Source organism: Rousettus aegyptiacus, unplaced genomic scaffold, assembly GCF_014176215.1.
Source record: "Rousettus aegyptiacus isolate mRouAeg1 unplaced genomic scaffold, mRouAeg1.p scaffold_m13_p_2, whole genome shotgun sequence".
Taxonomy (NCBI): Eukaryota; Metazoa; Chordata; class Mammalia; order Chiroptera; family Pteropodidae; genus Rousettus; species Rousettus aegyptiacus.
Genome location: NW_023416295.1, coordinates 94,623,705 through 94,636,131, shown reverse-complemented (window position 1 = coordinate 94,636,131; position 12,427 = coordinate 94,623,705). Strand labels below are relative to the sequence as shown.

At 37.5% G+C, this 12,427-nt stretch overlaps 1 protein-coding gene across 15 annotated transcripts in view; it reads left to right on the top strand.

Annotated features, from left to right (window-relative positions):
- Window positions 1–12,427, top strand: part of ERC1 (ELKS/RAB6-interacting/CAST family member 1) — a 467,374-nt gene that overhangs the window by 417,087 nt on the left and 37,860 nt on the right. For 11 of the 15 annotated variants that reach the window (XM_036236315.1, XM_036236312.1, XM_036236314.1 and 8 more), the window contains one exon: window positions 9,044–9,232. In XM_036236315.1, the coding sequence (XP_036092208.1) occupies window positions 9,044–9,232 (189 nt within the window). Of the gene's footprint in view, window positions 1–9,008; window positions 9,233–12,427 lie in introns of those variants that run through there. The other 4 variants (XR_004955596.1, XR_004955594.1, XR_004955595.1 and 1 more) reach the window with 2 other exon arrangements.

The window sequence follows — 12,427 nt, the reverse complement described above, 5'->3', positions numbered from 1 at the left end:
AACATGAACCAATTAACATGGCAAAGGAGAGGTGTGTTTCCGCATTCTCCTGTCGCTTTTCTTCTCTGCTTGATTGCTAGAGCTTCACTTTCTTTCTTTCTGTTTCCTATTTTCTAAACACTCATATTATTAGCTATTCTGATTATATCAGAAACATGGTCTCTATTCTTTGTATTTCTTCAATAAAACTGCTACAAAATTTGGTTGTGGGTTCACGTGTATGGTAGCTTTGTACTGAAAGGTGGGGCTAAAACCTGGTACATAAAATAAATATAAAGATTTTATGCACACTTTCTCCCACTATCAAGTCACTTTACTATGCTAGGAGCCTACTGACTGTTTGTTATTTGTTAGATCATGTAGCTTCACATGCTTCAGTCTAGAGGTACCCCATTTCTGGTTCCCTGGAGCTTTCTCGACCTGCCAGCACCTCTCTTTTCACTTGTTTTTCTCTCTGGGTGTGTCAGCTTTGTCAGAATGCTGGGGTTTGCTCTTTCTGACCATTCTGTTTTTCATATCCTGGTGGGACCGCTCCACTGTACAACCACCCTTCAGAATTGATCTTCGATCAGCACTTAGGGATCCCTGTGTTAGATCAGAGGGAATTCGGGCACAGGGGCCCTTCTTCCAAAAAGCTTGGCTTGCTCCAGGTTATTTAATTCCAAATTCACCTGGCTATTAACTTAAAACATAATATCAGTCACAACTTGTAGGATTTTTGGTATTTCTGTGCAGAGCCCCTTTTATCATAGTCACTTTTCTATCCTCGAATAATAAAACTTCGCTTAAGCATCAGTGACTAGTAATTATGAAAATGGTGGTGTCTATCAGACTTTGGGTTATGCTAAGCAATTTCAACTTTCAGAGATGAGGAGGGGAGATTAATTCAGTGACTATATGGGAGGTTGTATTCTCAAATAAAGGAAATGAGTAGAAAAAACAGTCTTCCTAAATTTTTTTTCCACCCAAAGCCTGGATTACTCACAAGGTAAAAGGGGCAATGTCTGGAAATCGTTAATCCATAGGATTTGTTCATGGCATATAAAATTTTCAGAAAGAATTTGCTTTTTAAATATGATTTCCTGATTGACTATGGCAGACATAAATCCAGGAAGGCAAATCAGAGCAGCCGAGATCCCTTTTAGACTGTCAGATATATGACACTTTTTGGTGTGTGTGTTTGAAGTGGAAATAAAGATTCTTCATGTGGATAGGTCAGGAGGAAAGAGAAGAGGTAGCAAGAAGAGGAAGAGAATAGCATGGATACAAAACAAAGCTGTGGAGTGGAGGTGGGGGTGAACGCCCATGCCTTTCCTGAAATTAGCTGCTGCCTCACTGAGAACCTCGCTTTATTTCAATCTATAGCAATGAGAGGAAGAAGTTAAGGAGACATCCTTAGTTTCAGTTCTAAAAGTGCACTTTTTTAATACTCAGAAACATTTCCATGCTCTCAGTTATGTAGAGTTCTAAACTGTACTAAAGCTGACAATATTGGCGTAGGACCCTTCTGCTCAGATCTTTCCCCATCTTGCTCTGGCACCCCCTGGCCACTGCAAGCATATACATGTGCATTCTTATGTACACCAAGCCATAAAGGCTTCTAACCTGTCACTGTTTGCTTCCTGACTATTTCCGACTTTAGCATTGAGATTAAATTCCTGTATGTAACTTGTCCTTAAATAGCACAGATACCCATTTCTGGTATTTATACACAGCTACAGATACATTTATATTTTCCCCTGCATTCCAAGCGATGGGTAAACTCTCCTTCCCGCCCACCTGTGCCCTCTTAGGCCACTCTCTTGATAAGCACTGTTTAATGAGGAGCCGTGTCTGCCGAAGGCTTCAGAAACAGAATGAGACTCTCCGTGGCCATTGCAATAAACTTCTAAGTGTCTGCATTGTCTGTTGTGTTTGATTTCATGCTGACATTGAAATGATAATATGACTAATAGTAAATTGTCTTTGTTTATTCTCCCGCTCTCCTGTGTACATACACAACATGCACACACACACCTTTAACCTGACCTTGAAATAACTGCTAATCACAGAGTAGTCTCCTTCAGAGACTGGACTCTGGGAGCTTTTGTACAGATAAGCTATCAAATCTCATAGTTACTAGATAATCATACTTGGTACTTTTCTTCTCTGTATTTCTGTAGATTGTGAGAAGGAGCCAATAGATTGTTCTCTGTGGTATATAGATTCACATCCTTTGTTGTGTTATTCCTTATTTATTGAGATACTATCAAGGTTAGGACACTCCTTTTTATTAACCTGGGCAACTCCACTTGGCCTTCCCCTCCATACCCAATGTAATTGGTATGTTGAATTAGAGAGAAAAGAAAATGAAATGCTGCGACGGGGCTGATATTGTGTTTTGCCCAGCAGGGAGCAAGCATGTTGCTGATTTTCAGATCTATCTGTCTAGCAAACCTATAATAATGCCAAGAAGTGTTGTTGTGCTTGACTGCAGCAAATAACAGCTGAGGTAGTTTATGCATCAGACCTCAACGGATCCCGTTGGAGCATGAATTATCAGTTTCAGCACTGGAGTATGTACACAGGCATGCAAGAAGGTGAAGGACACCATTTTTACCTGGCCAGCTGCTTGCCTAGTTTTGCCTTTTAAATTTAGCAACAGCCTTCATTTGACTTGCCTACTCAAAAAGTGTGAGCCTCTCTTTTCCCTCTTTTGCCTTACCTTTTTTCCTACGTCTAGACTTTTTCCCCTCGTAATTTCTCATCCAGAAGTGTATGGCTCTGGAACTTTACTATACAGTGGGGAAGTCATTCAGCTATTTTATTTTTAGTTTATTTTATATGCACACATACATACACACTAATATGTAACCCCTACATGTTCACTAAAATGCAATAAATAATTTGTGGAGAGTTAAGGCTCAAGCCAAGAACTGAATCAAAGGTGCTTTCCTATCTTTATTAGCTCTTAAGAGCAAGGAAGAAAAATTTTGGAACGCACATCTGCGCCTAGCATTTCTGAATCTAGTAGGGCGAGTGGGAAGCTTTCTTGATTCTAGTTATCTCACTCTCATTCAACCATCCCTTCTGGGTGCATAATATATGTCTGCTTAATTGGTTAGCTTGTAGTAGCTTCTGTGTTTCATAATAGCCTTCTCTACCCTTTATGCCCACTTATCTGTACTGTCTTCATCTGTACATACTTGTCTGCCCTCTTGTTGTATAACAACCTTATTTTCATGTATCTTACAACTTTCCAACTGTTAAAGCAAGTACTTGAAATACCTAAAGCCTTAACATTCTCCATGAGCACGTGAATAGATGAGCTCAACAGGAAATTCCCCTCTCTCCCTGGTGGGCAGGCCCACAACACGCTTCTGTCTCTTTGAGGAGCATTTATTACACTGCATAGGACAGGCTTTAACCAAGTGAAAACAAAATGTAGCAAGCAGCCCTAGAGTTCGGATTTTAAGATTCTTTTTATTCTAAACCCTGTTACCTATTTCCTTATGGCTTTGAGTACAGAATTTCTTTCTTTTCATATCTGGATTAAGAAATAGAGGATGTTTTCTTTTGTTTCGCCAGAGTGGTAAGGTTTGCTTAACGAAAAGCTGACAACAGATTTCTGAGCTGTATAACTAAGAGGAAATTATCACACACTATTTTTAAAAATGATTCTCAGTTTTTTTCATATTGCAAAACCTGTAGCCTTTTGCAGTTCTCATAGACACACACTTTAACAAACTATAAAGCCCTTTAAATATGAAAACTTTGGAAAGAGGTTTTACTCTCAACCACATATTTCTGTTTGTAGTAAGATTTCTGGTTAACATTTTTTCGTCTCAGCGACCTTTTTAAACAACAACAAAAAAATTTTGATGGCCAAAACTTTTTCCGAAGGAAAGGATTTGTTGAGCCAAATGCTAGCCAGAAGAGGACAGGTCCTGGGATATGCAGTCTACACCACCGGCCTCAGGGCTGGATGGAGAAGGCAGCGCATCTGCTGCTGTCCTGCGCTGACAGGCTCTTTTATACATTATGTTTTGGAGAAGAAAGATGTAAGTTGTTTTGAAAGAGTTTACACTGGCTACAGATAAGGGGGGCTGGGGCAGGAGAAGGTGAAGGGAGGGGTGCAGCTCTAGGATAGGTGCACAGTCCTTAAGGAGAAAATATTTACTACTTTCGACTGGCGCTGGGCAACAGCCCTGCAAGTTCGTGCATACACAGGATGTGGTTACTTCTTTTTAGATAGCCCCCGGAAGTTGATTCAGAGCTCCAGCTTACGTTCAGGAATGCGGGCAGTCTGTTCCTAACTTTATATATGAAGACTAAGTCAGACTGGGTTTCAAATCAAGGCAAAGAGGTTTATTTAGCAGTTTAAGGATTTGCATGAAGTAAGCTTCAAAATTAAAGTTATACAACAAAGATAAATCTTTGAATTTACACATTTTAATTCTTGTATACACTCAACACATTAGTCCTATTATTTCATGAATTTTTTTTTAATATAGAGTAGGGCCACATTCTTATTCTTAATATTCTCATAATCAGCTAATCCTGATTATGTATGGCATAGCACAAAGGCATTCGCTAAAATTTGTTAAGTGGGTTATATAAATTTTTAGTTTCAGTATGCGTAATTTGATATGCAGCATATCTAATCAATGTAGCAAAAATATTCTGAGGGTGTATTTTTTCAAAGAACTCTTTTCTTTCACAAAATAGCTACATTTAAGTGAAAACAAACCTGAAGCTCCAAACCTTTGAGAAGAGATTTAATACTATTCCTTATCCTCCTGATCCTGAAGTAATTATTGACCAAGAAGATAAACTTAGTTATTCAGGGGAAAAGAGACTTCGAGACTGGATTGATGAATTTTATTTGCTTGCCTCCCTTTTTTACTTTTCAAAGTTTAGATCTTTGCTAGGACCTCTGAACAAGAATGTCATTAATAGAGAAATGTCTCTGGAAGTTAATATGTTAGTTGTTAATGTACCTCCATTGGAGACAGAAATTTGAATGGTAGCCCAGTGAGAAATCAAAACTACCATTAGCATTTATGCAGTTAATATATGGACAGTTGACCCTGCCTCTGAAAACTTTAGCAGATAGAAGAACAAAAAGATTTTGTAACCAATTAAGGGCAGTGAGCTAGCCACAAAAGAATCCTGGTAAGTATAAAAATAATCTTCCAGAAGCATAGTCAGTAATCAATAAATATTATCTTTTTTTAAAGGGGCGGGGGGCATGTTCCAAACAACAAAACATTAGTACCCCAAGGGCAAATACCTTAAGTCTCAAATACTATTCAGTTCCTGTTCATCCAGTCTTTATGACAAAGACTGAGTTCCTAGAATGTGTTGCAACCAACTAATCTATACTTAGAGTGTCTAACACAGAAATAGTAGAGTATGAAGACAAAAAGAGGCTGTATAATTAACTGGATAAGGGGACTTTTGCTCTGTACATTTCATCCTACTAGTGAAAAGCCAAATGGTCTAAGAAAGTGTGTTCAAAGTTCATAGATGAATGGGTTACAGAAATGGAGTACTGTAGAATTTCCCATTATAATCTGTAGCAAGCAATACAGGAGCAACTCATCTGTTTCACTTAAGTGAAAGGAGGTTAAAATAAACACTTTTGGAAAACCATTGTCCTCTGTCACCATATGTCATCAAATGCTGGCCTCTGAAGCCAACTTGAGGAACTAATACATAAGTAAATAGCTCCTTTCAAGAAAAAACAAAACTCTCAGTACATTAATCAAAAATGTCCCCTATTTATAATTTAAAATCTTTTTTAACAGCTTGGTAAATGTAGGATTGGTAGAACATGGCTATTTTGGCATTATATTTGATGGAAACAGAGGTTATCTTGACAAGTTCATTTTTTAATTTCTATTTGCCAAAAAAAAAAAAAAAAGATGTGTAGAACTGTGGTTCTGCAAGGTATAGAACTAATGTGGCCTGACCACATTCCTAATGATTTTTGGTAGGACTCCTCACCAGAGTACTGAGCTTGTCTGTGGACAAAAGATAGAACTTATGGATCCTGCAAGGCACCCTCTTTCTGCTTGGAAAGTGTCCTTCTTCCCTCTTGAGATTCGGCAGTGGCAGTTCTACCTTGTGGAAAATGCAGTTTCTTTTCTAAGTGGCCTACTCAAGTTAGTTTGGGGACAGGGGGAGAGATAAGGGCATTTCCCACATGAGTGACATGGTTAAATGTGTCTCCAAGAGACCAAAGTAGGTTTTTTTTTTTTTCAGGATTGATTTGGGAGCTATGCTAGTCGGACAGTTTCATATATTCTCACATAGTAAGCTGTATAGCTTTTTTGGCTTTGTTTTTTTAAAGCAGTTCTCTTTGATGTGGGAAGAAAAGACAGACATCTTGGCCATAGAATAAATTTTTATCCTAGAAAAAAATTTTCAAATTTCATTGTTTTTTAACTTTTCAATTTAACTTTGAAAAATTAGAGTGCAAAACATTATCATGTTTTCTAAACAGGTAGTGCTTCAGCATGAAATGCATTTAAATCAGCTTGAAATTCATCTCTGATTAAGAACAGGGACCTAAGAAGTCAGTGTTTTCATCCCCTAATCATACAATAATAAGCTCATGTCATTCCGTTTTCCTATGAGAAATTTGACCTTTTGATTACTACCATTTATCATATTGTTCCCTTCCCTCCACGGTCGTACTTTTTTTTATGCCAGTTTTCCAATCCAAACGGTAATTACCTAAGATACTAGCTCTTTTAGCCTTGTAACCCAGATGTCATGGCAACTACACACACACGTGCACACACACATACACACACACACACGCATACACACACAGAATGGAAATGAGTTGCACAACCAAGTAGAAATTCCAAAAGTGATTTTTTAAAATCAACATGTCTATGAAAGAAGATAGAGAGATCTAAGATTAAAAATAAAATGGCAATTAAAATAGGACTGCATTGCTTAGAGGCATGAGGGATGTGGTAATAGAACCATGACTAGACAGTTTAGTTATTCAAGTGTACATGCATTTAAAGGAATATTGCCTTTAAAGATTACACTTTGGAATTCTTTCTGCATTATCTACAGTGAGTATACATGTATGGTCAGACATAAAATATAATTATTTTTTAGAGATCGGTGTTATTTGTGAAAAAAATGTACAATTTCCTACTCCCCAAATCCTCTACTTAATCGAAATAGTCCCTTCCTTTTGGTGATTAGCAGTACTGATATATTTATCATAGCATAGTTAGGAAATGTCAGCACAGAGCCATGAGCCTGCTCATTGGGGGTCTCTTATAGAACCCCAGAGCCTTCCACAGCAGCACCTAAGTGTTTAACCTTTATCCTTTTAGAATTGTGTGTGAGAGAGAGATTAAAAAAATAAAAATAATGCTAAATTAATTCACCCTCTCTGGTTTGCCTAGCCAGGCTTTAACATCTATGTTATATTTTACTCTATAGGCCTGAACTCTGAACTCCGATGTTTTTCGTAAGCTAATGATTGTTTTAGCCAGTAATCCCTGGCTCTTCCCTCTTTTAATTACTTCATGAATATAGTATTAGAAACAAAAAAAATGTAGCATATTTATAAAGCAACCATTAAAAACCATAAATAGTACGCACAATATAACATTAAATGAATAAACAGTCTATCAAGCAAAATGTGAAGTCTCATACTATTAAAAATTGATTAATATAAGTTTATTTAAAAACTTGGAAGAAAATTACCAAAACGTTTTAAGTGATATTCTTCATGGAATACCTATTGTCTCTTTTATTATTTCTTTTATGCTTTTTCTCCTATTTTTCAAAGTAAAATATGTGTTGATTTCATAATAAAAAATTAAATATTTATTTTAAAAGTTATTGAAAAGAAGGGAAAGCGGCAGGAGCAGCCTTCTGAGGAGGCCAGGGAGAAATCAATGTCGCTGTTGAAAGTAATAGCAGGCCTTATTTCTGTTGACTTGAAGATTGTTGAGCTCCTTATTCATTAGGTGGGTCACAGGTGTCCTGTTGACGAAAAATGCCAGCCTGGTGACATGCAGCAGGTGCAGACCTCTGCCTTGTAAACCCTGGGAATATTTTGAGAATTGCCAGCAGTTTGGCAATGTTTTGCAGCTCTCACAGCTGCTGTGTATCAAGCAGATGCTATGTTAATGTTTCATTGTTCTGAGATGAGATCTGGCTCAACTGCTCCTAAACACCCCAGGCCTTGACCAGCTACCAAATACCTGACCAGAGAATTATCATGAGAGCTGTCATAAGAAATTCTGGGGCAGAAGTCATCTGTCACTTAATGTGCTTCCAAAGGGGGTCACAGGGATAGTTGTTCATCCAGAGTTAAGTGAATATTAAAAAGAAAAGGAGAGAGAGAGAGAGAGCGCGCGAGCGCGCAGGACTACTATTCAAGAAAAACAGAACCAGTGTTTCAGCTGAGAGAATTTCAGAGTCCTTGGCTGTGAGTCAGGTATTTGGTGCTAAACAAGGATTTATCAATCACTGTTTAAAAAGAATATTGGAGAACTCAGGAAGCTTACGCCAGGATGAGGCAGGTTTAATAATGAGTTCACTCATCACATCTCTTGGCCAAGGAAAACATGCACCTTCTCCAGAGACAGAATTTTTCTTCCATTCCAAGAGATGGAGGAACACATGAAGTATATGTTGTCCAGGCTTTCAGACAAGCAATTTTCACTAGCACTTTTTTGTAATCTACTCATAAATAAATGGGAGGAGAGATTGTGAGGTAACTGGAGTCTTTATCAGGAATGTCATCTCGGTGAAAACAAGATAGTTCTGTGCTTAATCCCCTAAGTGTGGAACTCCCAGTCTCCTATCGATATACTAAGCCAGTATTTCCTACCCATCTCCCAGAATCATGGTTGTAAATGTGCAAGCATGTGGAACTGTTTCTTTTTATAATCCTGACGATTTCAATACTAATTAGAAGAGCTTTAGTCTTTGGCCAGTCTTATTTGATTTGGGAAGCATAAAGATATTTGAACTTCTCGTTTCAGATTGACCTTGAGTTTCCTCATTTTTTTCACCTCAGATCATCCAGCCCCTCTTAGAACTTGACCAAAATAGAAGCAAATTAAAATTGTATATTGGACACCTGACAGCCCTCTGCCATGACCGAGACCCCCTGATCCTTCGTGGGCTCACTCCTCCAGCTTCCTATAACTTGGACGATGACCAGGCAACTTGGAAGAATGAAGTGCAGAAGATGACCCAGGAACAGGTAAGTCTCTCACTTGAACTTCGACAAGACCCTATTAAAATTCAGCTACTGCTTAGGTTGATGCAGTAGGAGCTACCTTGGAGATTCAGTGCTCAGATTCAAGAATCTTAGCAATGGTTAGTTCTTCAGCAGATATTAGGAATTACCATTTGAAAAAAGTGCTACTTTATTCTTCTCTCAGTGTAGCTTGCTCAAGTCTCAGAAAGCGCTAATTTAGAAGGAAGAGGGTTAAGGACAATCTGTTAACATACCATATATTATTTCATAGAAGTGATGGCCAGTAATAATTATGGCCACTAAAGGAGAGTCCGAATTAAGGATATTTGGAGAAGGTATTCCTGACAAGTCAGTAGCATGTATCTTAACTCGTCTCTAGGAAACTGTGGATTACAGCATACTAAGTTTTAAGTAAAAGAACCATTAGATGAACTAGTTTAGGGTACACCGTATGCTGTATTTTTTGCTTACTGTTGCCTGTAATATTCTGTTGGCTCTCATTTTTCATGTTGTAATTTTTTTTAGTTTAATAAATAAATGAGGTTAGTCTTGAGACAAAACCATGAATAAAATAAACAGAAAACGGGATGAGGATAGGGGTAGAGACCAGACATGGAAAGTGAAGGAAAGAAAAATCAAATAAACACTTAAAAATAGAAGATAAATAGAGCAGTTTTAAAAACATTAACTCTAAGCTAGTTTTCAGGTAGGGGTTAGTGATATTCAGCCCCTTGTAAGTACTGTGACCATACACCAAAAGACTTAAATGCCACAAGTGTTATAAATTTTCTAAAAATCTTCATCAGAATTTTGAAGCTATCCCTCATTTTCCAGCCAGATAATTCCTATCATTAAACATTATTTGTTTATTCATATGTATGAAGCAAAATTGTGTTAAATGCAAAACCTCCCATGGTGTGATGTTAAAGATAGCAGTGACAACCCTCAGGTCAAGAACGGAAAACTGGAATCTTAGAGCTGCGCTTACTTCCCTGCATTGTGTATATTGCCTAATAATAGACATATTTAATACCCTAATTAGTTACCCATCTTATTTTTTTCATGTGAAAAAATAAGGCCTGCCTCTCAAATTTAGCATGTTGCCGAAGAAATTTTAATATCTTTCTTCTCGAAAGAGGGAAAAATACAAAGGTTAGAATTAAATTGAATTCTTAATAGCTCCTTTTGATATTAATAACCATGTAGTGAAAATGTAACTGAGGGTCTGCTGGAAACAGAGCACATGGTTAGTTAATTTTAGAAACTTTTACTTCATGATTCTCCATCTAGATAACTTGTTTCTTCACTGCTGGGAGCATGTCTTGTATTTCCAAAGTGCCTAGTATAATACTATGTATGTAGAGAATGCTTAGTATAGACTGAGCTGATTATTAATTTGGCAACCCAAGACAATTTCGTCAGTGTTATTTAGTAGCTATGGATAATCCGACTACTCATGTCAGGAACCACTCAGACATGACCTGAGTCATGACACTATACTGTGTAACTGCCTGGCCTATAGAAATATAACCTGACATCTGAAGATTTCCCAGAATTGTTTTGTTTCCTTTTCCATCTTAGAAACTGGCTACCATACCAGCTAGATTTATGGGTTTGTTCATTTTTCTTACCTTATCACATTTTGTTTTATGTGTCTTGAAGTTCTGTTATTGAGTGCATACACATTAAGAATTGTTATATCTTCTTGATGAATTGACTCTTTTATCATTATGTAATGTCCCTCTTCAAAGCCAATAATATTCTATGCTCTGAAGTATGCTTTGTCTGATATTTATGTTACCACTCCATCTTTTTTTAAATTGGTAAGTGCATAGACGATCTTTTTTTCCATGTATTTGCTTTTAAGCTATGTCTTTATGTTTAGAGTGAGTTTCTTGCAGACTGCATATATCCACCAAGGCACGCAGTGCACAGGTCAAGGGGGCAAGGGGGCAGAACTATCTCTTCCTCCTTGGTCCCAGAGGGCAAGGCTACCTCCTCAGTTTCAATAGGCCAAGGTGCCACCCAGGGCCAGAGGGCTGGAGCTGCCACCCCTGAGTGTCTCGAGGACAGAGTATTCAGCCAAAGATGATTAAAATCTAATAGAATTTATCCTCTAGGTTTGGGGCTTATCTGAGCTGAGACCCATGATCCCTTCCTATTCATCCAGTTTCTCCTTTTGGAATGGAAATCTCTAGCCTATGTCTGTTCCATCCTCATATTTTAGAAGTAGATAATTTGTTTGGTTTCAGCAGGTCCATATCCAGAGAGGAATTCTGCCTCAGGATGAATACCTTGGGTCTCACCCAACACTTGATTTAGATGATATTTAGATGAAATTTGGGGTTTAGAGTTGATGCTGGAATGTGTTAAGACTTTTGGGCTTTTGGCGTGGGGATAAATGTGTTTTGCATATAAGAACAACATGAATTTTAGATTACGCAGGGTGGTGTATTATGCACTGAATCGTGTCCCACCCAAAAAATTTATATGTTGAAGCCCTAAATTCCAGAATGTGGCTGTATATGGAGATAGGGCCTATAAATGAGGCTGATAGGGTGGGTCCTAATGCAATCTGACTGGTGTCCTATAAGAAAAGAAAATTAAGACATACAGAGAGACACCAGGGGTGTATGCTCACAGGAAAAAAAAAAAAAAAATGTGAGGACACAGCATATCTGTAAGCCAAGGAGAGAAGCCTCATGGAGACCAACCCTACCAACACCTTAATCGTGAACTTCTAACTTCTAGAACTGTGAGAAAATAAATTTCTGTCTTAAGCCATCGAGTCTGTGGCATCTTATTATGGCAGCCCCAGCAAACTAATATACCTCCTTTTTGAAAGATACTCTTTTCTAGATATAGAACTCTAGGTAGACAGTTTGTTTTGTTTTTTAATACTTTAAAGATGCTGTTCCATTTTCCATAGTTCCTTTTGAAAAGTCTGCAATTTCCTTTTTTTTCCTGTCATGTTTTTTTTCCTTGACCACTCTTAGGATTTTCTTTTTATCTTTTGTTTTTCAACTATTCGAAAATAATGTGTCCACTTGTGGTTTTGTTTTGCTTTGTTGTTTTTAATTTTGAAAAATTCTTGAATCTCTTTACAGCAGTGACTTTTAATTTTTGAGTATTATAAGTCTGCACCCAAATTTTATACTTTTTGGTGTTTTCTTTAGGTGCGATATATTAGTTTTGATT